The 26,753-nt window shown below is 37.2% G+C and overlaps 1 protein-coding gene across 2 annotated transcripts in view; it reads right to left on the reverse strand.

Moving 5' to 3' along the window:
- The window catches only part of DNAH14 (dynein axonemal heavy chain 14), a 510,612-nt gene that overhangs the window by 290,102 nt on the left and 193,757 nt on the right, over positions 1 to 26,753 (reverse strand). For both annotated transcript variants that reach the window (XM_063672417.1, XM_054474368.2), the window contains exons 24-31: positions 26,014 to 26,118; positions 25,803 to 25,921; positions 24,511 to 24,585; positions 20,162 to 20,249; positions 7,365 to 7,618; positions 3,770 to 4,001; positions 3,024 to 3,077; positions 1,145 to 1,290 (exon numbers count right to left, since the gene is read on the reverse strand). In XM_063672417.1, coding sequence (XP_063528487.1) covers positions 1,145 to 1,290; positions 3,024 to 3,077; positions 3,770 to 4,001; positions 7,365 to 7,618; positions 20,162 to 20,249; positions 24,511 to 24,585; positions 25,803 to 25,921; positions 26,014 to 26,118 — 1,073 coding nt within the window. The remainder of the gene's footprint in view (positions 1 to 1,144; positions 1,291 to 3,023; positions 3,078 to 3,769; positions 4,002 to 7,364; positions 7,619 to 20,161; positions 20,250 to 24,510; positions 24,586 to 25,802; positions 25,922 to 26,013; positions 26,119 to 26,753) is intronic.

The raw sequence follows: 26,753 nt of genomic DNA on the forward strand, positions 1-26,753 counted from the left end.
AGAGAAAAGCAAATCAAAACCACAATGAGATACCATCTCACATCAGTCAGAATGGCTATCACTAAAAAGTCAAAAAATAACAGGTGCTCACAAGGTTGTAGAGAAAAAGGAACACTTATACAGTGTTAGTGGGAGTGTAAATTAGTTCCATTATTGTGAGAGACAGTGTGGCAATTCCTCAAAGACCTAAAAACAGAACTACCATTTGACCCAGCAATCCCATTACTGGCTATATACCCAAAGGACTACAAATTGTTCTCTCATAATGACACATGCCTGAGTATGTTCATTGCAGCATTATTCACAATAGCAAAGACATGGAATCAACACAAATGCCCATCCATGGTAGACTGGATAAAGAAAATGTGGTATATATACACCATGGAATACTATGCAGCCATAAAAAGGAATGAGATCATGTCCTTTGCAGGAACATGGATGGAACTGGAGACCATTATCCAAAGCAGATTAATGCAGTAGAAAACCAAATACCTCATGTTCTCACTTGTATGTGGGAGCTAAGTGATGAGAACACATGGACTTATAGTGAGGAACAACTGATACTATAGGGCCTACTGGAGGGTGGAAGGGGGGAGGAGGGAGACAATCAGAAAAATTTACTAATGGGTAATAGTTCATACCTGGGTGATTAAATAATCTGTACAACAAATCCCCATAATACCAGTTTACCTATATAACAAATCTGCACATGTGCCCCTGAACTTAAAATAAAGGTTTAAAAAATGTGGAAATAAAAAAAAGCAGCATTTGTTTGGGTTCTTCAAATGCAATATTCTAAGATAAAAAGATAATATGAGAATTTAAGCTGAAAAAATAATTAAAATATATTTGCATCAGAGTCCTGGTAGCTCAGGAGACTGTTCCAAAGCTTGGGCAAGAATTTGGGTACCTCTAAGTTGGCCTGAAAGTTAGAGTTATAAATATATTCACATTACTTGCCAAGTAATGGAAACATTCAAGATAACTGCCATTCCTTTTGGTATGTGCTTCAAAAAAAAAAAAAAAAAAAAAACACCCCAAAGACCTAAACACTTATTGGGGAAAAATATTTAACAATAATTAACTAAACATTAAGTGTGTATCAGATTTCAGTTCAAAAGGTATAAAGACATTCGACAAATACCTGGCAGAATAGTTGTCTTTAGCAGCTTTAATTGTTAGGATCTGTGAGGCAATGACAGAGAGAACTTCCAAATCAATTAGATTGAATTCATCAAAACAACTCCATGCTCCTGACTGAACTAGTCCAAAGAAGAATTTTCTCACTATCTTTAAAAAAAAAAAGATTGATTACTAAAATTATTATAATGGTGAGAAAATTTACTGGGATATTAATTTGTATGTGTTCTCCCCATGCTACCCAAACCAAGCAAAGGCCTTTTGCATTTCCCCCTCCTAGGCATTTTTATAGGGTTGAAAGCAGCAGCTGCTTAGACGCTAGACAAGTCAACTATTCTGCCCTTTGCTTCTAAAAGCCCAAACACTCAGCAGAGCAAACTCTGATGCTCACAGGGACCGTGAAGACAGGGCCACAGCTTCTGAGGGATTGCACAGAGATGCACCAGATCCCTCCCTGGACAGCCATTTCCCTCACAGAGCTGCACCCTGGGGCAGAGTCTTCAGGACAACTTTCCGGCAGATGGGCGTAAAGTGTGTGAATCTGGGGCTGCCTTTTCTGGATCAGGCAAAGATGTCTTATGGCTTAGTGGCAGGCAGCTGATGGGCAATGCAAAAGACTGAACCACAGGCCCAGATAAGGCAAGACTGCAGTGGGTGCAGCGAAAGCACGCAGCTGCTGCTGGGCTTCTGCCACTTGCCAGAGTGCAGGCCCAGGCTGGCCAGGTGCACCAGTGTCCTGTGAGAGGCTGAAAGTCTGGGATTGAAATCTATTGGTTTGTAAATGTTAGCAACTAAAACAAAACAAGAAAACAAACAAAAATATTGACAGGCCTAACTTCTGTGGGCTGAATGCAAGTTGAGGGGTGCCTGAATTCTATTGCTAGGTATGGCAAGGAGAAAAGGAAGTGGGAATCGGAACGAGTAAGTGAGAGCCTCAGACCGAGAAGGATGTAGAAGATTGTTCCTTCCACTGAGCAGCAGGAATCAGATCTTGTCTTAATTTAAAATTTTGGTATTTTGTTCATGGGACGTTTGGGGGCGTTAATTTTGACTTTTAAAATATTGCATTAAATATTATTTATCTTAATTAGCAGGCTTTTTGGCCTCACTCATGTGGAGCCCTCATAGGCCCCACTGGTGGTTTTCAGGAAGGAGGCAAGAGAGTCTATTTGGTAAGTATCTTAAAAATAATAATTGATCAGCTTATTTCTGTTGATATTTTTAATGTAGTAAGTGAGCACAAGTTGGAAATGCAGGATCTCAGAGGTAATATGCTTTGAACACAAATAAAATGACAGCAATAAAATGTATAATGTTTGGACTTAACATGCAAAACAAATTGCAGTATTTTGAACTTTGAGTAGATTTGTAAGAGACATATTTCAGAATGTTATGAGATATGTCAGATAATGTGCAAACGAAACAAGACTGACATAAACTTGTAATCATCATCTATATAAACTCTCAAATATTTGTGTTAATCATAATCTTGTCTTAATGATTACCTTTTCAGTAAATAAATGTTTGGGGTTAGGACTTAAAATAAATGTATGTTAATAAAGCAGTACTCTTAATTGTCTTATATATTCATGTTCCATGTAAGTTTTTTTATTGAAAAGAATCCAACTGTTGAAAAAAGTTTGAAAACCACTGTCTTAAGAAGTAGTTCACCTGAATAAAAGCATCGTATATAATGTTTAAAATTTCTATTACATTCTAGGTTTCTAGTCCATTAGTTTAAAAGAAGTAATAGCATTTAAAGTTCTGTTAATACTTGATGTTTGTCTCAGATAAATATTTTTCTTGTTCTTTTATTCTTCAATGAATTGTTTTATGTTTTATGTGTACAATATTTCTTCCTGACACATATGTTTAAGGTTTACCTTATAATCCAAATCCTCAAAACAGTTGAAGACCACACAATGTTTGCCTAAGGACTGGGAAACGAAAATATTTTAGTATCTTTCTTGAATTATGACACAAAATACTAATGTTAAAACTGCTAGAGTAATAAAATGTCTTTATGCTTTTGAGAAAACTTTGCGATATGGAGATGAATTAAAAATCAAATTTACAGATTCACAAAACTCAATATAATAGTATAAATGTACATATACTGTTACAGTTCAGTTGATTAGTTTATAGAGCATTAAGGTCATGTTTTTACATAAATCTATGAATAAAAAACTATGAAAAAATTCTAGGTCACTAACTATATCCTTTGCTTTCATCAGTAACTACTACTGCTTTTCTCCATCTCTCTCTCTCTCTCTGTCTCTCTCTTTCTGTCTCTCTCTGTCCCTCTCTTTTGGTCTCACTTTCTGTCTCTCTTACACACACACACACACACACACACACACACAATGATATTAATCATTCACATGTTAGTCAGTAAAGTAGTATTCCAACTAAATAAAAAGCATATGTTGGCTTATTGAGATTCTAAGCTCCAGCACACAATAGGCATTCAAAACATCACTGATGAATTAATTATATGTGAATTAATGAATGTGCTTGTTAATGCAATGAACATCTTAATAGCAGGAATAGTGTAAATTTAAGATACCATCAAAGTTTGTGTGACAGAAAAAGAAAAAAAGTTTTTATTCTGGATACAGAAACCACTTACTTTTGCTAGATCTTTGACAGTCTCAGTTTTTCCTGTACCAGCTGGACCGGCAGGACAGCCTCCTAGATTCAAGTGTAGTGCTTCCATGAGAGTTAGCCAGCATCGGTCTGTGAGAGGCGTAATAACCAATCTTGAGGTACAGCCCAAGTACTCATAGCCATAAGTAAAGCTGGCATTTCCTTGAGACACATAGCACAACTTTTGTTTTTCATTCCATTTATATTGCAAATGTCTGAAAACCAAATTTTAAATGTTCATGTTATTTGGTTAAATTATTTTTATTTATTTTCACATGCAGAAAAAGAATCAGGATTAAAAATGGAGCACTGATTAAAAAAACAAATAGAAGTCAAAAAATTAAAATCAAATGAGTGTTATATAAAACTCATCAATGACTGATCATATGAGGTATGAAATAGTAGAACTGAAGAATACAAACATGTGAACATGCTTCCCTCTGAGGCTAATGGCCTTGCTGAATCATGCTGCTTTGGTGTGATGTCAGCCCAAATGGAGGATTTATATAAGAATCAGCCCTCTGAAGTTTATTATGGTTTCCAATAAGACTGTGATTGAAGATGATGTTTATCATAATCTGGATCCTTATTATGAGTGTACTTAAGAGAAATGCTATTTGTTCTATGTATCAAAACAAATTGAACTTTGTAGAAATTGATTTGTATTTATATCATGAGCACTGTGAATTGTGTAGCTAACCATAAATGTTCACCTCTAGAAGGTTTTGAGTTACATTTATGAACTATTTGTAGCTTTGTGGTATGAATTCTTGACTCTATTTTATATCCCAGTTAGTGCTAACTCAATTCTCAAAATAAACACATTTGAGCACTATCAATGAAAAACTATCAAACAATATTTTGTACAGAATTTTACGTTTTTTTTAAATATTAAAACATTGTCAAGCGAAAACTCATTCCTACTAAACAATTTTAATTGTTTAGTGCTGTTTTGATTTTGAATTACAAATGGAGGCAGGTAAAATATCTTCTCAGAATTTAGTCATTAAAGCTCTTACACAGGCACTAGTTTTTGCCTTTGTTTGCCTTTCTTCACTCATTCCACTCACTCTCAACATATGCTATCATGTACTAGTGTGTATATCTTTGTGAGCCCTTTTAAATCCTTTCTGGAACAACAGGGTATATTATAAAGAAATCTGGAAAAGTGAGTAAATTTTAAAAATAAACTTAATTAGAAATAAAAGAAAAATTTAAAATTATAAGCTACTACCTTGCAAAGTCTCAGATGAGAGAGCATATATCCACTAGAGAGAAAAGTATAATACTTGTGGAAGAAAATGTTTTTTTAAAGAAGAAATTTTGTTATCCTAAGAACCAGTATTTGTTTTATGATTCAAGTAGACTGCTAAATCATTATTTTGATAGAAAATCAATTTCCAGAGCCTTTGCCTTTCCATTAGTATTCCCTTAGAACACAGCTTCTCAAATTTTCTCAGTTCACTGCACCCTTAGTAACTCAGTAATTTTTTCATGATGACCCGAGACCAAAAGGAATATCTAATAGTTTCTTTTATTAATTTTAGGTCCAAAACAGTTTAGAAAGTATTTTTGTCTTAATGATTTAGTAGGTTGCTTGAAACAAGGTACACAAATGAATTGAAAGAAAAAAAAATTTTATTTCATTAATTTTTTTAAAAAATTAAATTAATTAACTTATTTGAGATGGAGTCTTGCTCTGTCACCCAGGCTGGAATGCAGTGGCACGATCTCAGCTCACTGCAATCTCCACCTCCTGGGTTCAAGTGCTTCTCCTGCCTTAGCCTCCTGAGTAACTGGGATTACAGGTGTGCACCATCACGGCCAGCTAATTTTTATTTTTAGTAGAGATGGGGTTTCACCATGTTGGCCAGACTGGTCTCCAACTCTGGACCTCAAGTGATCCACTGGCCTCCCTTCCAAAGTGCTGGGATTACAGGTGTGAGCCACCATGCCTGGCCTTATTTCATTTTTAAATAACCAGTTACTTAATGAGATATGCCTATTGTGTACTGCACCACTTACCAAACCTTGGGATCAGATTGGATACTTCCAATCGTGTTTGCTACATTGATTTTCATGGGATACTTGCTTTTTATGAGAGCAACTGCCAAAACCTAGCTTTGCAAGGATAAGAAGTCACTGAAAGGTATGTAACATGATCTGATGTTAAAATGGAACTATTTTGAGCTGCTAGTATGTTTGGTGTCTGATAGATGTTGTACATTGCTGTGATTCCCTCAAAAGGTTAAAATATCTTGCAGTGCCCTTGTGAATTCTCCATGGTGGCTTAGGGTACCTTGACACACAATTTGGGAACTATAGCCCTAAACTCATAGACACTTACAGAGTCTTATTAGAATCTTCTCTTTTCTAGTTTTCCTTTCTATATATGCTCTTCCTCTTTTTCACTCTCATTTTTAAAAAGAGTTAATAAAAAGTAATAATGACACACTAGACTTTTTCCAGAGTAACGGTTCATTAACACAATATATCCTCTTTGGCAATTAAGAAAGTATACATTTATGCTTTAATGAACATATGAATATATATCAGATATAAAGTATTCAGATAAAATATAGTCAACAGTGGCCTCAGTTACATACTTAAGCCTCTGTCTGCTTCATTTTTCTAGAGTTTAAAGGAAACTGTCATACCTAAAATAAGGACTTTTATGCTAACTGCAGAATTTATGCTATCCGTACATTTATTATCAGAGCTTGATGCTCAATCTCTTCTCACCAAAGGTGAGAACGGCTCTATTTTTCTATACTTTCATATTTTACTAATTGACTCCAGGTAGGAGGAAGGCAGTTTTGAGTCAGGGAGCTGGCTGGAAATGTTCTTCAGTTTGTTTCCCCTCAGTCTGTTCCAGAATCAACAGCACAGCGGAAAGAAGAGGCTGGAGGTAGAGCTCTGAATGCCCATGGAAAGATACTGCCCTCTGTCTAGATGGAAATGGGAGAATGTAACTACCAAAAGGGCCTAATGAGGTCAGGAAGACAAAGCAGAAAGAAGTAAAAATGAGGTGGAGGGACAGTAGAAAAGAGAAAGAAGGAAAAGCAGTAGTAGGGTGCAGTAATCTCCCCTTATCTGCATGGGATATGTTTCAGGACCGCCCCCGCCCAAACAGAGGATACCTATAGTTCAAACCACATATAGTTCCAGACCCTCTATAAACCATACTATGCCTTTTCCTATACATAAATAACTATAATAAAGCTTAATTTATAAATGAGGCACAGTAAGAGATGAACAACAATGACATAATAAAATAGAACAGTAGAAAAATACACTCATATTCACGTTATGTGAATGTGATCTGTCTCTCTAAATATCTTATTGTAATATACTCACTTATTTTTGGGCCACAATTGACCACAGTAACTGAAACTGGAAAGCAAAACTGCAGATAAAGGGGAACTATTGTACTCAGATTGGTACAGTTTGCTTAGAATTTTGGTAAAGCCCCCAAAATTAAAACTCAAGTTTGACTAAGTGTGAGGTAGAGAATCAATTTACCTAAAGACATATTTATGAGAAGTTATTGTATGTAGTTATAATTTAGATCCACCTACCTTGTCCACTCAAAATCCTCTGCATTGAAGATATTTTTAAGTAGTAAATTTATCACTATATCTCTGCAGTGAACATAAAGGGTAAGCAGTGCCCCTAGTACAGCTCTTGTTCGAGAATTCCTAGTATCCAGCACTACCAGGTCTGCAACCTCTTCTAGATGACATATCAGACCAGCGTGGACTTTTTCCAATTTTTCTCTTGAATAAGAACTCACAAAACTTTTAACACAATCATTATAAAACATGATCTGGCTCTGAAAAAGTAAGATAATGTTATATATATATCTCTATACATATAATTGAAATTAAAGTGGATGTTTTCATAAAGTTTATGTGGTGTGTATATAAGTGTTTGTGTAAGAGACCTTACACATTTGTGTGTATTTGAGGGCTAAAGATTGAATTTTGATTGATGCTTATGGGGGCCTTATCCATTTGTACTTCCTAAATCTTGTATTCTTAAATCTTCCTAACTCTTATACCAGCAACCTTAAGTAATAACCCGAGGACAGTAAAAATGGTGGAAAACTCCAAGATGAAATTAGTGCTACTTTCTCTGCTGAACTCAGAAGTAATATACCTAGAACACAGTAAGTATGTAGTCATAGTTTTCAGAAAGTTTACAGACCTCTGTTATTTGGCCCATCTTTTGACACTCACTCTTGTCATACATAACAGAGCTGCTTTAAGAAGTCTACTGGATTAAGGTCAGATTGACTCTGAAAGTTAAAAGAGGGGGATACATCAGGGCAGCTTATAGGTTTCTGGGCTTTACATTGGGTAAATTGTGATTCCAGTAACTCACTAAGATAGTACCTGTTGATGCTGTGGGCAAGGGGGCACAGTGAATTCATTCAGGGATATATTAAATTTGAAGTGCTCAAGAAACATAAGAGCTATCAAGACATGAATGTGGGAATAATTAGCATTAAGTTAATAGAGTGAGATTTTTCCAGATCGAGATAGGAACATACAGGATGAGAAAACTGTTATAGCAACAGCATTCTTGGTTACATGCAACAGAAATGAACTGGCTTTCTTAAAGGATGTTGCAAGCTCATAATGAGCAGATCAAAAGGAGGCTAGAGACTGAGAGTTAGAAAGTGGGCAGGACCAAGAGTCTGGGAAGACAAGAGGAATCACAGTCAAGGCCATGTCACGGCAGAGTCTGGTCAGATGCCAGTAGTGCTGTCCTTGAGACATTTATTCAAGATTTGCAGCCTCAGGAGAGAACACCCAACAGGTGGAGACCCCTCCCTAGGCTGCATCAGTGTAGGGTAAAGGAGGACTTGGTTCTGGCGAGCAAGATTGTGAACCAGTTTTTAATTATTGTTTGTTATTTATTTATAAAGGAATTTTTAATTACTATATCTTTATTAATTCCATGTTCAAATTCCCTCAGTGGCCAATGCATGCGGACATCTAATTATCCCCATTCCCCCATATGTGTCTTTTTATATCCATTCAGAGACAACTCCTAGTCATGTGACATATGTAGAAGTGCAAGAGAAAGGGGAGTTGTAAAGTGCATCAATGGAAAATGAGCAGCAGGTAAGGCAGATGTGGGAAAAACTTTGGCAAAAGAACATTCAATGATTGAAGCTGAAGTCTATCATAAAGTATTTCTAGAAACAGAATACAGGCTGCTTATCATTAAGCATGTTTGGAAGACCAGGGATCCAGGAAACATCTTATCTTAGGAGAGCAGATCTGATTATTTGAATTCCTGTTAAACTACAGAAGTGTGCAGATTGATTCATTACAATTTTGTCACCTTTGTAAGGAACAGTTTAGGTAAGTTCATCAGCTTAAGATCTGTGGATATTTTCAATATTCAGTCAAGTGAAGAACAAAAGGGACAAAGAAGATTTGATAATAATAACTTGTGTCCACAATCCAAGGTTATTTTAACAAAAGACTTGAAAATTGTGAGTCAAGGCAAAGTAAAAGGATATGATGTTAATTTTAAATTGAATAGAGAACTACAAGTATGCCTTAAAAATACTTGATTATGGAGGGTTAAGATGACCGATTAGAAGCAGCTGCAGTCCATGACACTCACGGAGAGGCATTAAAAGGGGCGAGTGAATTCAACACCTTTAACTGAAATATCCAGGTTCTCACATTGGCAATGAATGGGCAAGCAGCTCGGATTCAAGGAGAGTGAGGAGAAGCAGTGGGGTTGGGGAGGGGGCACAACAGCTGAGCGGGGAATAGCATGGAGCCAAAGGAACCCCCACCCCCAGCCAGGGGAGGCAGTGAGTGATTGTGCAACCCCACCCGGGAAACCATGCTTTTCCCACGAATCTTTGCAGCCTGTGGAGCAGGAGATCCCCTTGTAAGCCCATGCCACCAGGGCTGTGGGTCCAGTACACAGAGCTGTGTGGAGTCTGCAAAAGAGCCACTCAGGTGCACACAGTGACCCAGGAGTTTTGCATGCTCCAGCCCCAGGATCCCCACCAAGGTGGAAAATCTGCCCATACATATCCATAGGAAGGGGGCTGAATATAGGGAGCCAAGCAGCGTCCTTCTGTAGGCCTCACTTCCATGGCACCTCACAGGTTAAGACCCACTGGCTTGGAATCCCAGTCAGCCAATGGCAGAGGGCTGAAGTCCACCAGGGATAGAACTGAGATCCAATGGGGAGAGTGGCTGCCATCTCTGTGGTTTGGGGGAAACAGCTGTTCCAGCTGGCAGGCTGTGAAGAGTGCAGATGGTCCAGACAAGGAGGGGCCCCCCACAGTGCAATGCTGTGGCCTTGCCAGATTGGGGCCAGGCTGCTTCTTTAACCAGGGCCCTGACATACTACTTCTCACTGGGCAGGTCCTTGGTTCCATGGACAGAGCTCTGATCTCTCCCTAGCAGAGAACTCCCACGGGGAGGGGCAGCTGCCATATCCGCAGTTCCCTAGTCTCAGCTGTGGAGATGAAGAGGGGCCCTCCCACAGTGCAGTGCAGCTGCCTTGCCAGATCATGGCCAGACTGCTTCTTTAACTGGGGCCCAACTCACTCCTCCTCACTAGTGGGGTCTTCAGTTCTGTGGACAGAGATCTCTTCCCGGGAGGGAGATCCCCGGGTGAGAGGCAGCGCTCTCTCTGAGGTTCTGTAAACTCAGCCATTCTACCTGGCTGGCTGCGGAAAATACAGGCGGTCTACAAAGAATGGTCACTCCCCAGTGAAACACGCCTGCTCTACCAAGAAGCAACCAGACTGCTTCATTGGGTGGGTTCCTGATCCTCTTTCTCCTGACTGGGTGACATCTTCCACCGGGGGGCCCTAGCCTCCACAGCAGCCCTATGGTAGAGTGGCCTGTTAAAAGAAAGACAAACAGAGGCTAGGCAGTGGCTCATGCCTGTAATCCCAGCACTCTGGGAGGCTGAGGTGGGTGGATCACCTGAGGTCAGGAGTTTAAGACCAGCCTGGCCAACATGGTGAAATGCTGTCTCTACTGAAAATACAAAAATTAGCTGGGTGTAGTGGTGCAAGCCCGTAATCTCAGCTACTCAGGAGGCTGAGGCAGGAGAATGACTAGCACCTGGGAGATGGAGGTTGCAGTGAGCTGAGATTGTGCCACTGCACTCAAGCCTGGGTGTCAGAGCAAGACTCTATCTTAAAACAAAACAAAACAAAAAACAAACAGAAAACAACAACAACATTAATGAAAAAAGACCCCACAAAAACCCCACTCAAAGGTCAGCAACCTCAAAGATCAAAGGTAGATAAGCCCACAAAGACGAGAAGGAATAAATGCAAAAACACTGAAAACTCAAAAAGCCAGTGTGCTTCTCCTCTTCCAAATGATTTCAACAGAACTGGGCTGAGGCTGAGACGGATGAATTGGCAGAAATAAGGCTTCAGAAGGTGGGTAATAACTAACTTCGCTGAGTTAAATGAGCATGTGCTAACTCAATATAAAGAAGCTAAGAATCATAATAACACAATGCAGGAGCTGATAGCCAGAATAGCCAATTTAGAGAGGAACATAACTGACCTAATGGAGATAAAAAACACAACAAGAGAAATTCACAATGCAATCACAAGTATCAATAGCAGAATAGACCAAGTGGAGGAAAGAATCTCAGAACTTGAAGACTATCTTTCTGAAATAAGAGAGGTAGAAAATAATAATGAAAAAAGAATGATAAGGAATGAACAAAACCTTTGAGAATTATGGGATTATGGAAAGAGAACGAACCTATGACTGACTGGGGTACCTGAAACAGATGGGAAGAATGGAACCAAGTTGGAAAATGTACTTCAGCATATCATCCAGGAGAACTTCCCCAACCTAGCAAGACAGGCCAACATTCAAATTCAGCAACTGCAGAGAACCCCAGTAAGATACTCCATAAGAACATCAACTCTGAGACACATGATCATGAGATTCTCCATGGTCAAAATGAAAGAAAAAATTAAGGCAATCAGAGAGAAAAGCTAGATCCCCTACAAGGGAAAACCCATCAGACTAATAGTGGACCTCTCACTGGAAACCCTGCAAGCCAGAAGAGATTGGGGGCCAATATTCAACTTCTTAAAGAAAAGAATTTCCAGTCCAGAATTTCATATCCGGCCAAACTAAGCTTCATAAACAAAGGAGAAAGAAGATCCTTTTCAGAAAAGCAAATGCTCAGGGAATTCATCATCACCAGATCCGCCTTGCAAGAGCTCCTGAAAGAAGCACTAAATATTGAAAGAAAAACCATTATCAGCTGCAACAAAACACACTGATGTACACAGACTAGTGACACTATGAAGCAACCACACAAACAAGTCTGCAAAATAACTAGCTAGCATCATGATGTCAGGATACAATTTACACATAACAATACTAATCTTAAATGTAAATAGGCTAAATGCCCCCAATTAAAAGACACAGAATGACAAGCTGGATAAAGAGTCAAGCCTCATCAGTATACTGTCTTCAAGAGCCCCATCTCACGTGCAAAGACACACACAGGCTCAAAATAAAGGGATAAGGTAAAATTTACCAAGCAAATGGAAAACAGAAAAAAGCAGGAGTAGCAACCCTAGTTTCTAAAAAGCAGACTTTAAACCAACAAAGATAAACAAAGACAAAGAAGGGCATTACATAATGGTGAGGGGTTCAATTCAACAAGTGATAACTACCCTAAATATATATGCACCCAAAACAGGAGCACCCAGCTTCAGAAAGCAAGTTCTTAGAGACCTACAAAGAGATTTAGTCTCCCACACAGTAATAGTGGGAGACTTTAACATCCCTCTGACAATATTAGACAGATCACTGAGACAGAAAATAAACAAAGATATTTAGAACCTGAACTTGACTAAATGGACCTAATAGACATATATAGAACTCTTTACCCCAAAACAACAGAATATAGACTCTTCTCATACCCACACAACACTTACTTTAAAATTGGTCACATAATAGGATCACATAATAGAAAGTGATCACACTCCTCTGCAAATGCAGAAGACCTGAAATCATAATGGTCTTTCAGACCACAGTACAATCAAATTAGAACTCAAGATTAAGAAATCCACTCAAAACCATACAACTACATAGAAATTGAACAACCTGCTCCTGAATGACTCTTGGGTAAATAATAAAATAAAGGCAAAAATTAAGAAGTTCTTTCAAACGAATGAGAACAAAGAGACAACATACCAGAATCTCTGGGACACAGCTAAAGCAGTGTTAAGAGGGAAATTTATAGCACTAAATGCCCACGTCAAAAAGCTAGAAAGACCTCAAGTTAACAACGTAACATCTCAATTAAAAGGACTAGAGAATCAAGAGCAAACAAACCCCAAAGCTAGCAGAAGACAAGAAATAACCAAGATCAGAGTTGAAGGAGATAGAGACACGGGAAACCCTTTAAAAAATTAGAAAATCCAGGAGCTGTTAAAAAAATAGATACACCATTTGCTAGGCTAATAAAGATGAAAAGACAGAAGAATCAAACACAATAAGAAATGATAAGGGGGATATCATCACTGACCCCACAGAAATACAAACAAGAAATAGACAATTTCCTGGACAAATACACCTCCCAAGACTGAACCAGGAAAAAATCAAATCCCTGAATAGACCAATAATGAGTTGTGAAATTGAAGCAGTAATAAATAGGCTACCAACCAAAAAACTCCCAAGACCAGATGGATTCACATCTGAATACTATCAGAGGTACAAAGAGAAGCTGGTACTATTTCTACTGAAACCATTCCAAAAAATTGAAGAGGAAGGACTCTTTCCTAACTCATTCTATGAGGCCAGCATCATCCTGATACCAAAACCTGGCAGAGATACAACAAAAAAAGAAAACTTCAGGTCAATATCCTTGATGAACATTGATGCGAAAATCCTCAATAAAATACTGGCAAACCAAATCCAGCAGCGCATCAAAAAGCTTATTCACCACGAACAAGTTGGCTTTATACCCAGAATGCAAGGTTGGTTCAACATATGCAAATCAATAAATGTCATTCATCACATAAAGAGAACTAAAGACAAAAACCACATGTTATCTCAATAGATACAGAAAAGGCCTTTGAAAAAATTCAACATCTCTTCACGTTAAAAACTCTCAATAAATTAGGTATTAGAGGAACATTCCTCAAAATAATAAGAGTTATATATGACAAACCCACAGCCAATATCATACTAAATGGGCAAAAGCTGGAAGCATTCCCTTTGAAAACTGGCATAAAACAAGGATGCCCTCTCTCACCACTCCTATTCAACATAGTATTCGAAGTTCCAGCCAGGGCAATCAGGCAAGAGGAAGAAATAAAGGATATTCAAATAGGAAGAGAGGAGGTCAAATTATCTTTGTTTGCAGATGGCATGATCCTGTATCTAGAAAACCCCATCATCTTAGCCCAAAAGCTTCTTAAGCTGATAAGCAACTTCAGCAAAGTCTCAGGATATAAAATCAATGTGCCAAAATTGTTAGCATTCCTATATATACCACCAAGCAAGCAGAGAGCCAAATCATGAATGAACTCCCATTCACAATTGCTACAAAAAGAAAAAGAATAAAATACCTAGGAATTACAGCTAACAAGGGAAATGAAGGACCTCTTCAAGAAGAACTACAAACCATTGCTCAGGGAAATCAGAGAGGATACAAACAAATGGAGAAACATTCCATGCTCATGGATAGGAAGAATCAGTATCATAAAAATAGCCATAGTGCCCAAAGTAATTTATAGATTCAATGCTATTCCCATTAAACTACCACTGACATTCTCCATATAATTAGAAAAACTACTTTAAAATTCATATGGAACCAAAAAAGAGCCCAAATAGCCAAGTCAATACTAAGCAAAAAGAACGAATCTGGAGGCATCACACTACCTGACTTCAAACTATACTACAAGGCTACAGTGACCAAAACAGTATGGTACTGGTACAAAAACAGACACACAGACCAACGTAACAGAACAGAGAACCCAGAAATAGAACCTCACACCTACAGCCATTTGATCTTCCACAAACATGATCAAAACAAGCAATGCGGAAAGGATTTCCTATTTAATAAATGATGCTGGCAGAATGGCTAGCCATATCTAGAAAAGTGAGAGTGGAACCCTTCCTTACACCATATACAAAAATTAACTCAAGGTGGAGTAAAGGCTTAAATCTAAAAACCAAAACTATAAAAACCCTAGAAGAAAATCTAGGCAATACCAGTCAGGATATAGGCATGGGCAAAGACTTCATGACAAAAATTCCAAAAGCAATTGCAACAAAAGCAAAACTTGACAAATGAGATCTAACCGAACTAAAGAGCTTCTGCACAGCACAGCAAAAGAAACTATCATCAGAGTGAACAGACAACCTACAGAATGGGAGAAAATTTTTGCAATCTCTCCATCTGACAAAGGGCTAATATCCAGAATTTACAAGGAACTTAAACACATTTACAAGAGAAAAAAAACTCCATTAAAATGTGGGCAAAGGACATGAACAGATACTTCTAAAAAAAAAGACATACATGCGCCCAACAAACATTTGAAAAAAACCTCAACATTACTAATCGTTAGAGAAATGCAAATCAAAACTACAATGAGATACCATCTCACGCTAATCAGAATGGCTATTGTTAAAAAGTCAAAAAATAGATGCTGGTGAGGTTGTGGAGAAAAGGGAACATCTATATGCTGCTACACTGCTGGTGGGAGTGTAAATCAGTTTAACATTGTGGAAGATAGTGTGGCGATTCCTCAAAGACCTAGAGGCAGAAATACCATTTGATCCAGCAATCCCATTACTGGGTACATACTCAAAAAACATAAATCATTCTATTATAAAGATACATGCCCACATGTATGTTCATTGCAGCACTATTCACAATAGCAAAGACATGGAATCAACAAAAATGCCCATCAATAATAGAGTGGATAAAGAAAATGTGGTACACATACATCATGAAATACTACAAAGCCATAAAAAGAATGAGATCATGTCCTTTGCAGGGACATGGATGGATCTGGAAGCCGTTATCCTCAGCAAACTAATGCAGGAACAGAAAACCAAACACCGTATTTTCTCACTTATAAATGGGAGCTGAATGATGAGAAAACAGACACATGGGGTGGGGGGTGGCAGGAACAACACACATTGGGGCCTGCTGTAGGGGCAGAGGGAGGGAGAGCATCAGGAAGAACAGCTAATGGGTGCTGGGCTTAATACCTAGGTGATGGGATGATCTGTGCAGCAAACCAGCATGGCACACCTTTACCTTTGTAACAAACCTGAACATCCTGCACATGTACCCCTGAACTTAAAATAAAAGTTGATGAAAAAAAAAACAACAACTTGATAATGGTACCTCCTGGCAATATGGCTTCTATCTTCGTCACTCCAGAAAACTACTGTTGACAGATATAATATAGTTTACAGATCTCTGTAGTCTCTAAAAATGATGACCACTCACTTTTTTAACTGATTACTCAGTTTTTCTAGAGAAAAATCAACAAAACCAACAAAAACCTACCTTTCTTCCTCTTTAGCTTCCATGACAACTCTTATAAATTTTTTTTCTGTTTTGGCCACTCTTTTTCAGTCCTTTTCTTTTGCCTATTCCTTAGCTGTTCATGTTTCTTGGAGTCTTTCCTTGTCCCTCTTCTCTTATTCTACACATGCTGTTAGGGGAAACTTTATCACTCCCCTGGCTCCAACCACACTTCTCAAAAGAACTGCCAATTTTTGTTTTATTGACATCACAACTTCCTAGTTTTCCCTCTCTCTTATGAGACCCAGAAAAACAATAATTAGCTCTAGCAAATATGCATGTAGTAGGCAGAATGGCTCTCTACAAAGATATTCATTTCCTAATTCCCAGAACCTGTGAATATGTCACCTTAAATGGCAAAAAGGACTTTTCAGATGGAATTGAATTAAGAAAATTGAGCTAGAGAGATTATTCTGGATTATCTGGGTGGGTCAAATGTACCCATAAAACACACGTAATCATAAAACTGGGTAACTTTTCCGCCTCTGAGCAGAGGGAGCTAGGACTACTGAAGAATAGTCAGAGAGATGCACATTGCTGACTTTGAAAATGGAGGAATGGGCTGTGAGCCAAGGAATGCCAATGGCCTCCAGAAGCTGAAAAGGCAAAGAAACAGATTTTCCCCGAGAGCCTCTAGAAAGGAGCACAGCTTTGCTGACACCTTGATCTTAGCCCACAGAAACCTGTGGGTTGGCCTTCTAACCTACTGAATTGTAAAATAATAAAGCTGTGTTGTTTTAAGGCACCAAGTTTTTAGTAACTTTTTAATAACAGCAGTAGAAAACTAATGCAATACAATATAGTGATGTCCTTAAGAAAATAGTTCTACTTTCATTCAAAATTATAAAGATTTTCAAAACTATAGTGAAGTTGAAGGAATTATACAATGAATACTTATATATTCACCACCTACATTCTACCATTAACTTTTTGCTATATTTGCCATGAATCTATACATCTACCCATCTTATGCATTTCAAAGTAAGCTACAGACACCAGTACCCTTCATAATGATTTATTTTCCAAATCATTTCTTTCTTGGCAATGTAGCCACAAACTAAATACTTATACAGGCATACCTTGTTGTATTGTGCTTCATTTTATTGTACTTCACAGATATTGCATTTTTTTCAAATTGAAGATTTGTGGCAACCCTGCATTGAGCAAGTCTATCAGTGTCATTTTTTCCAATAGTATGTGTTCACTCCATGTCTCTGCGTCACATTTTGGTAATTCTCAGAATATTTCCAACCTTTTCATTATTATATCTGTTATGGTGATCTGTGATTAATGATCTTGGATGTTACTATTGTAATTGTTTGAGAGGACCACAAATGATGCCCATGTAAGACAGCAAACTTAATTGATAAATGCTGTTTGTGTCTTATCTTCTTCACCAAATAGCCATTCCCCCATCACTGTCCTTCTTCTTGGGTCTCCCTAATCCCTGAGACACAATAATGTTGAATTTAGTCCAGCTAATAACCTTACAATGGCCTCTAAGTGTTCAAGTAAAAAGAACTGTTGCACATCCTTCTCTTAAAATTAAAAGCTAGAGATGATTAAGCTTAATAAGGAAGGCATGCCAAAAGCCAAAACAGGCTGAAAGCTAGGCCTCTTCTGCCAAACAGTCAAGTTGTGGATGCAAAGGAAAAAAATTCTTGAAGAAAATTAAAAGTGCTACTCCTGTGAACACACTAATGATAAGAAAGCAAAACAGCCTTACTGCTGTTTTGGAGAAAATTTTAGTGTCTGGATAGAAGATCAAACCAGCCATAACATTTCCTTAAGAAAAAGCCTAATCCAGAGCAAGGCTCTAACTCTTTTCAATTCTGTGAAGACTGAGAGAGATAAGGAACGCTGCAGAAGAGAAGTCTGAAGCTAGCAGAAGTTGGCTCATGAGATTTAAGGAAAGAAGCTGTCTCAGTAACGTAAAAGTGCAAAGGTAAGTAGCAAGTGCTGATGTGGAAGCTGCAGTAAGTTATCCAGAAGAACTAGGTTAACATAATTGATGAAAGTGGATACACTGAACAACGGATTTTCAAGGTAGATGAGATAGCCTTCTATTGGAAGAAGAGGCCATCCAAGACTTTTGTAGTTGGAGAGAAGTCAATACCTGGCTTCAAAGCTTCAAATGACAGGCTGATTCTCTTGTTAGGCTAATGCAACCTGTGACTCTAAATTGAAGCCAATGCTCACTTACCGTTTTGAAAATCCTAGGACCCTCAAGAATTAAGTATGCTTAATCTACTCTGCCCCTGCTCTATAAATGGAACAACAAGGCCTGGATGACAGCACATCTGTTTTCAGCATGGTTTACTGAATATTTTAAGCCCACTGTTGGGACCTACTGTTAAGAAAAAAAGATTCCTTTCAAAATATTACTGCTCACTAACAACACATCCAGTCACCCAAGAGTTCTGATGGAGATGTACAAGGAGATTAATGTTGTTTTCATGCCTGATAACAAAACATCCATTCTGTAGCCCATGGGTCAAGGAGTACTTTTGACTTTCAAGTCTTATTATTTAAGAAATACATTTCATAAGGCTATAGCTTCCATAGATAGTGATTCCTCTGATGGATCTAGGCAAAGTAAATAGAAAACCTTCTGGAAAGGATTCACCATCCTAGATGCCATTAAGAATATTCATGATTCATGGAAGAAGGTCAAAATAGCCACATTAATGGGACTTTGAAAGAAGTTGATTTCAACTCTCATGGACAACTTTCAGGAGTTCAAGACTTCAGTGGAAGTAACTGTAGATGTGGTGGAAATAGCAAGAGAACTAGAATTAAAAGTGGAGCCTGAAGATGTGACGGAATTGCTACAATCTCATGAAAAAACTTGAATGGAAGACAAGTTGCCTCTTATGGATGTGCAAAGAAAGTTGTTTCTTGAGATGGAATCTACTCCTGATGAAGTTGCTGTGAACATTATTGAAATGACAAAAAAGGATTTAGTATATTACATAAACCTAGTTGATAAAGCAGTGGCAGAGTTTGAGAGAATTGACTCCAATTTTGAAAGAATTTCCATTGTGGGCAAAGTGCTAGCAGAAATCATCGCATGCTACAAAGAAATCTTTTGGGAAAGGAAGAGTCAAGCCATGTGGCAAACTTCATTGTTATCTAATTTTAAGAAATTGCCACAGCCATCCTAACCTTCAGCAACCACCACCCTGATCGGTCAGCAACCATCAAAATCTAGGCAATACCCTCCACCAGCAACAAGATTATGACTTGCTGAAGGCTCAGATGATTGTTAGCATTTTTTAGTAATAAAGCATTTTTAATTAAGGCATGCACATTTTTTAGACATAACTCTATTGTACAGTTAACAGACTACAGGAGGCCAGGCATGGTGGCTCACTCCTGTAATCCTAGCACTTTGGGAGGCTGAGGTGGGCAGATCACCTGAGGTCAGGAGTTCAAGACCAGCCTGGCCAACATTACAAAACCCCATCTCTACTAAAAATACAAAAATTAGCCAGGCGTGGTGGTGCACACCTGTAGTCCCAGCTACTCAGGAGGCTGAGGCAGCAGAATCACTTGAACCTGGGAGGCGGAGGTTGCAGTGAGCTGAGATTGTACCACTGCACTCCAGCCTGGGTGACAGAAAAAAAAAAAAAAAGACTACAGGACAGTGTAAACATAACTGTTATAGGCCCTAGGGAAAAAAAATTCATGTGACTCACTTTATTGGAATATCCTCTTTATTACAGTGGTCTGAAATTGAACCTGCAATATCTCCAAGGTGTCCCTGTATACATACATCAAAGCAGCATTAACTTACCACAGTAAGTACCACTTGTCCTGGATGAGATAATACCCATTGGGAAAACATCTGGCAGTTCCAGTCTTCAATCCCTTGACTTAAAAATCTATAAATTAAAAAATTTATTTATGTTATTTATACTTAATCATTGATTGTGGCCATTTAATGACCAAACATGACAAGGTCACAGGGGAGTTTTCCTTTAAGATCTCTGATTTCTTTGTTCTAATGTAGAAATCAGACCAAATAAAGGTAACAGAGCCTTAATGAAGCATAATGCATACTCCTTAAATTCCTTTTTGAGATTATCTGTACTTTTCTAATAAGGTCAATGAGTTTCTGAGATGGTAAAAATATATACAAAGAGATGACGCATATTAGCTCTGAATTGCTAATAGTATTTATGACAAAATCTATATTTGAAATAATTTCTACAAAATGGAATACTGGGCTGAAACTACCAGATGAGTAACAGTAAAGCCCTGCATGTAGCTTTTAAAATTAATTATAATGGACAGAATAGGATTCATGAAAAATATCCAGACAATTTTATTTAAGACAACAGTTAATGTGCACCAACAGTATAGGTTTCAATGTTGTCATTTTTTTCCATATGGAGTTTTAAGTTTCCTTATAGTCAAATCGGTCAATGATACATTTTTTTTTAATCATTGATACTATATCTCTTAGAAATTCTCAACACTAAATTTCATTTTATTTTCTTCTAATTTGGCTTTCTTTCTTATGTATCACTTTAAAATTCATTTAGAATGTATTTGAATATTTGAAATGAAGTACTGAACCTTTTAATTTTTGTTGTGCTTACAAATGGTATCTATTTTTGTTTTCTTATTTATCATTGCTGATGAGGAGAAATATGTCAATAACAACTTTTATACATTTCAAAGCAGTATCAGTGTGAAATGTCTCTTCCATCAATTACAAATGATTCTTTATTTTATTTAATACCTTTGGCACTTCATTTTATTTTTAAACACTTTTTGTTGGCAGTTCCATGAAAAATCCTTATGACTTTTATTCATAACTTTTTTGTCACATTGCTATACATCTCTCAAACAAAATATAGTTACATTTCTCTTTTGACAAAATCTTTTAATGAAGATCTTACTGCACACTCACATTGATATACTATAAGTATATGGAATATTTAAAACATGCTGACCTAGAGCCCCAGTAGAGTATCACAAGTAGTTTGTGACCTCCAGGAGAAATGGGAAGGAACTTCATGCACTAAAAGGCAAGTTACTCACAGACTAGGTCCTTCCACATACCCTGCTTGTCAGCTGCAACCACAACATATAGGTTGTTGTAGTTAGAAACTAGTATTTGCTTTTAGAAGAGGGACTCACCAGTACAAATATGAAAAGATAACCAAGAATGACCAGATATTTTAGAAAAACTAGTACCATCAAAAAGAACACAAGTCTATAGCCCCAAACTAAAATAAAGCAGTACTAACTTTAAAATAAAAGGAGAAGGAAGAAAACGTTAAAATAATTATGTCATCAATTCTAAGACAGAACTTTTTTTCTACATTTTAATCTTTTTGAAATCAGAAAGCATCTTATAATTAATGATGTCTGACAATCACTCAGCCAGGTGAGACCTATGACTTAGGAGTATAAAAATCTTCTATTGATGTTTTCTGGTAAGATAAAGTACTGCCAACGATCTGTTACATTTGATGAATGTACTTGTACATTCTCTTTAGAAAAAAAATTATTTATTTATTATTTATTTCTATTTATTTATTTATTTGAGATGGAGTCTCACTCTGTCACCCAGGCTGGAGTGCAGTGGCACAATCTCAGCTCACTGCAACCTCCGCCTCCCGGGTTCAAGGGATTCTCCTGCCTCAGCCTCCCAAGTAGCTGGGACTACAGGTGTGCATCACCATGCCTGGCTAAATTTTGTATTTTTAGTAGAGACAGGGTTTCACCATGTTGGCCAGGCTGGTCTCAAACTCCTGATCTCAGGGGATCCACCCACCTCAGCATCCCAAAAAAGAGGTAAATTCTATCACTTGTGACAACATGAATAACCCTGGAGGACATTATGTATGTTAAGTGAAATAAGCCAGGCCAAGAAAGATGAATATTATATGATCTCATTTATATGGAGAATCTAAAAAACATTCTCTATTCACAGAAGTAGAAAGTAGAATGGTGTTAATCAGAGGGTGAAAGTGGGGAGGGATGAAGAAAGGGGAGAAGTTAGTCTAAGGATACAAAGTTTCAGTTAGACTAGGAATAAATTTTAGCGATCTACTGCACAGCAGGTCACTATAGTTAATAATGTATTTTATGTTTCACAATAGCTAAAAGTGAACTTGAAATGTTTTCATCACAAAAAGTAAGCATGTGAGGTGATGAGTATTTTAATTAGCTTGAATCAATCATTTTACATTGTATACATGTATCAAAACATCACAATGTATGCCATAATAGATACAATTATTATTTCTCAATTACAAGTTAAAAATAAATTAAATCCCTTTAAAATTCTGCAAACTATGAATAGGATGAAATATCTTTAGTTTGATAAGGCGTATATTCCAGAAACCTATGCATTATGGTCAAACACTAGAAGCTTTTCCAATAAAATTAAGAACAAAAAAAGGATGCTGTCAGTTGTACTTTTCGATGTTAAATAAAATTTGCATCTAAAACAACATGAAAAAATGGCATTTTAAAAAGAATTGCAAAGGAAGAGATAGGACTATCATTATTAGCAAATGATATAATTGTCTAACCAGAAAAATCCCAGGACAACAATTGAAAAACTGCTTGTCTTTTTTGTTTAAATGCCCAGATTCATTTTTTCAGGGTTTCTTGCCTACAGAAATCTCTCTTTACATACAAGATAACTCTGGTTCTTATCACATCACCCCAGGGGTAAGACTGAAACTGCATTTGCAAAAATTTTAACTTAGGACATTATGACACTGAAAGAGATCAGACGCAACTAACTTCATCTTGCTCCTAACTTTTAAACTGTCCTTTTTCATTCCTGGGTGTAGGCTGAACCAACCTTGGGAAGGAATTTAGTTTACAATTTGACTCAAACAAAACTGGCAATAGCCCTTTCCTGAAAAGACTCCTGTCTTGCCTGGGCACCAGTCTGCCTTTGCAGGATTAACAAATTATCTACAAGATTAGAAATTACGGTTTAGGGGTCATGCAGTCTCTTGCTGCAAGAGTCTGAACCTCCCAAAATATCACTAGTGGGAATAATATCACTATTGTAAAGCCTAAGATCAGTGCTTGAGATATTTTGCCAGCCCTGCACTTGATGGATCAGCTGACACCACCCAGTCCGGTAATATGGCTCAGTCAGTTCTGGGATCCCATCCAGGAACAGAAGACAGCAAGAAAAGCTCACTTTGACCCCCTCTATGATTCCATCTCCAACCTGACCAATCAGTACTCCCCACTTCTGGAGCCCCTACCTGCCAAATTATCCTTAAAAACTCTGATCCCCGAATTCTCCGGGATACTGATTTGAGTAATAAAACAACTCTGGTTTCCTACACAGCTGGCTTGTGTGAATTAGTCTTTCTCCACTGCATTTCCCCTGTCTTGATAAATTGGCTCTGTCTAGACAGCAGGCAAGGTGAACCCACTGGGTGGTTACAAGAATTGAAGAAAAGGAGAGCCAGAATGGTTATTTATGTAAGTAAATCATAATCTTCTCTGCTCTGGAAACCTTGTATTGGCTTTCAGAATAATATTAACAACTATAGATATAAAAACCTAAAAGTCAATAGCCTTTCTATTACCAACAATGAATAATTAGAAATACAATATAACAGTTCTAGTCAAGTCAGTTTTGAAAGTTCACACTCTGAGGTTTTTTCCTTCATTCTAAACAGATGCAATGATAGACTTAAATATGAAAAGGAGAACGTTAGAAAGAGTAAGCCAAGTAAACAGTCCTAGGAAGTAAAAGTAGAACCAAAATGCAAAGTAGTGAGGTGTGCTCAAACGGGAGCCCTACTGAGCACAGTTCAGATCCTGAACAGTTTTCTGATACAGCTGAATCTCAACGTACACAAAAGCTATCTGAAGGTTGTTCATGTAAACACTCTCAAACTGACAGTTACACTGTAAAAGTGATTATTTTCCATTTAGTCATCATGTGCCATCATGTTCCATCAAAACCCATTTCATAAGAGATTTGACTCCATATTCTTTTCTGGATATTTCTCACTTAGATTAGTAGATAAGTGAGTTTTTAAAAATGCGTGTGTGTGTATATATATATATGTATGTATATATATATATGTATGTATATATATATGTATATATATAAAATATATAATTTTAGGATTTGAAAATTGTACTTACTTTTTTAGCACATCGAACATGCTTTTTTCTACATTTACCAGCCACTGTTCTACAGCACTTCTTACACGGATTTTCCTAAAATTAGTTTCAAAAATAATGTCATGAAGAATTATTTTTTAATTCATGTTTCAGTCCTTTGACAAGCCTGTAGACTAAATTTTCTACATACTTTAATAATATTATGGGCCAAAGGATTACTACTGCCTTTTGGTTTTTCCAAATCTTAATTTGGAAAACTATGCAGAAAAACATGAACATGCTTTAGGAAATTCTGATATCAAAATATGAATTTACAAAATAAATAAGTTTCATGTAAAATGGTATTTACAAGATAAACAAATTGTGTTATAAAACAGTTCTGGATTCCTCACTGGAATTTTTCTTTTCTTTTCTTTTTTTTTTTTTGAGACAGAGAGAGTCTCGTTCTGTCACCCAGGCTGGAGTGCAATGGTGCCACCTTGGGTCACTGCAACCTCCGCCTCCTGGGTTCAAGTGATTCTCCTGTCCCAGCCCCCCAAGTAGCTGGGATTACAGGTGCCTGCCACCACGATCAGCTAATTTTTGTATTTTTAGTAGAGATAGGGTTTCACCATGTTAGTCAGGCTGGTCTCAAATTCCTGACCTCGGGTAATTCACCTGCCTCGGCCTCCCAAAGTGTTGGGATTACAGGCGTGAGCCACTGCACCCAGCCTTCCTCACTGGATCTTTTAAACAGCAGGGTTGGAATAGGGATTTTGGTAGATAAGAAGGGTTGGGCACAGCATTTTTTAAAAAATCAACTTACATCAGGATCACTTGCCAAAGGTTAGAGAGCCCTTGCTGGGGCTGGCAAATTGAACCAGTGTAATGGAAGGACCTAGTTTGTCATTATTGCCTGGGAGCAAACCACAGTGAAACCAGAGATCAGCAGAAGCAGTAGTGGGAGTAGCATCGACAACTCCAAATAGCCAATTTTCTTCTTATCTATATTCATATAATAAAACCAAAAAGGGAAAAAGCACTAAAAAGAGAGTAGGAAACTTAAGGCAGAATTTAATGACAGAACAAAATGTAAGCGCAAATTAGAATGCACCCAGGAGTTTGAAGACTGCTTTCTCAACTTTTAATTAGAGCAAAGGTGAGATTATGTATTGTAGGGAATATGGAAAGGCAAAAGTATATTTACGTAAGGATATAATCTTTGAAGAAATAGTTTGCTTAGCGTACTTTTATAATATATCAAAAATTTCAAAGCAGAGATTTTAAATAATGAGGTTGTACAGAATCTAAACAGTTTGTAACATTTATCATACTTTGGCAGCACGAGACCTTCCCCTTCAGCAGATATTAGCATTTTTACAGCAGGAGGGCCAATGTCTTGTTTCCATATCAATAATTGTTTTATATTTTCAAAGCATTTCACAAGATGAGGCTGTGAACCAGAAACAAATGTCAGTAATATTATTGAATTGTGATCTGAATATTGCTAATATAATATTGCTGAGCAGAGAAAGATGTTATTACCTGTACAGACTCAGGATTTCTGCTATCAGCTAGAATATCAAGAAGCTCGGCATTGCTAAGAAAGTAAAATCTTGGGAAAATTAATCTTTTAACTTCAAGGTAATCCTGTCCAGAATCAAAAGAAATGCAATTCAGAATATATGCTTAATTATGATATGAATTACATCCTCATTTTGACCTATACTTAAAAACAAAAGCCACAATATTAGTTATAGTATATATAGTAGTATCAGTCAAAATAACTTTCCATCCTTAATGAAAGTGATACTTAAATTGCTAAAAAAAGTTTAATAAAGCTAAACTAAAACAAATGAAACCAAAATCAAAATAAACAAGAAAGCCCCACCCTTAGACACACATATACCATTTTATTCTAGTTTGTCATTATTGCCTGGGAGCAGGCAATATAATAATAATTATTATTATTATTGATCAAAACAATAAAGTATTGTATTTTGGTATTATCAACATTGCTTTCCCATACTTCTGACTTTCTGCTCTTATTTCCCTATAGGTGGAGTTATCACTTTATAGACTAAGTTACCATATCACAGATAACTTTACATTCACTGTATAGAGAATTTCTATATTTCTCACTCCTTTCTATAACTTAGAGGCATTAACACTAGTCTCAATCCTTTCCTTTTCTTCAGAGGAAGAGATACCCATTAACTTATGCCAGACTAAGATACTCTTGATTTATTTATTACTCTCTTGTAACTTCAATCTCTCCCTTGCAA

The sequence above is a fragment of the Pongo pygmaeus genome, chromosome 1, assembly GCF_028885625.2.
Source record: "Pongo pygmaeus isolate AG05252 chromosome 1, NHGRI_mPonPyg2-v2.0_pri, whole genome shotgun sequence".
NCBI lineage: Eukaryota > Metazoa > Chordata > Mammalia > Primates > Hominidae > Pongo > Pongo pygmaeus.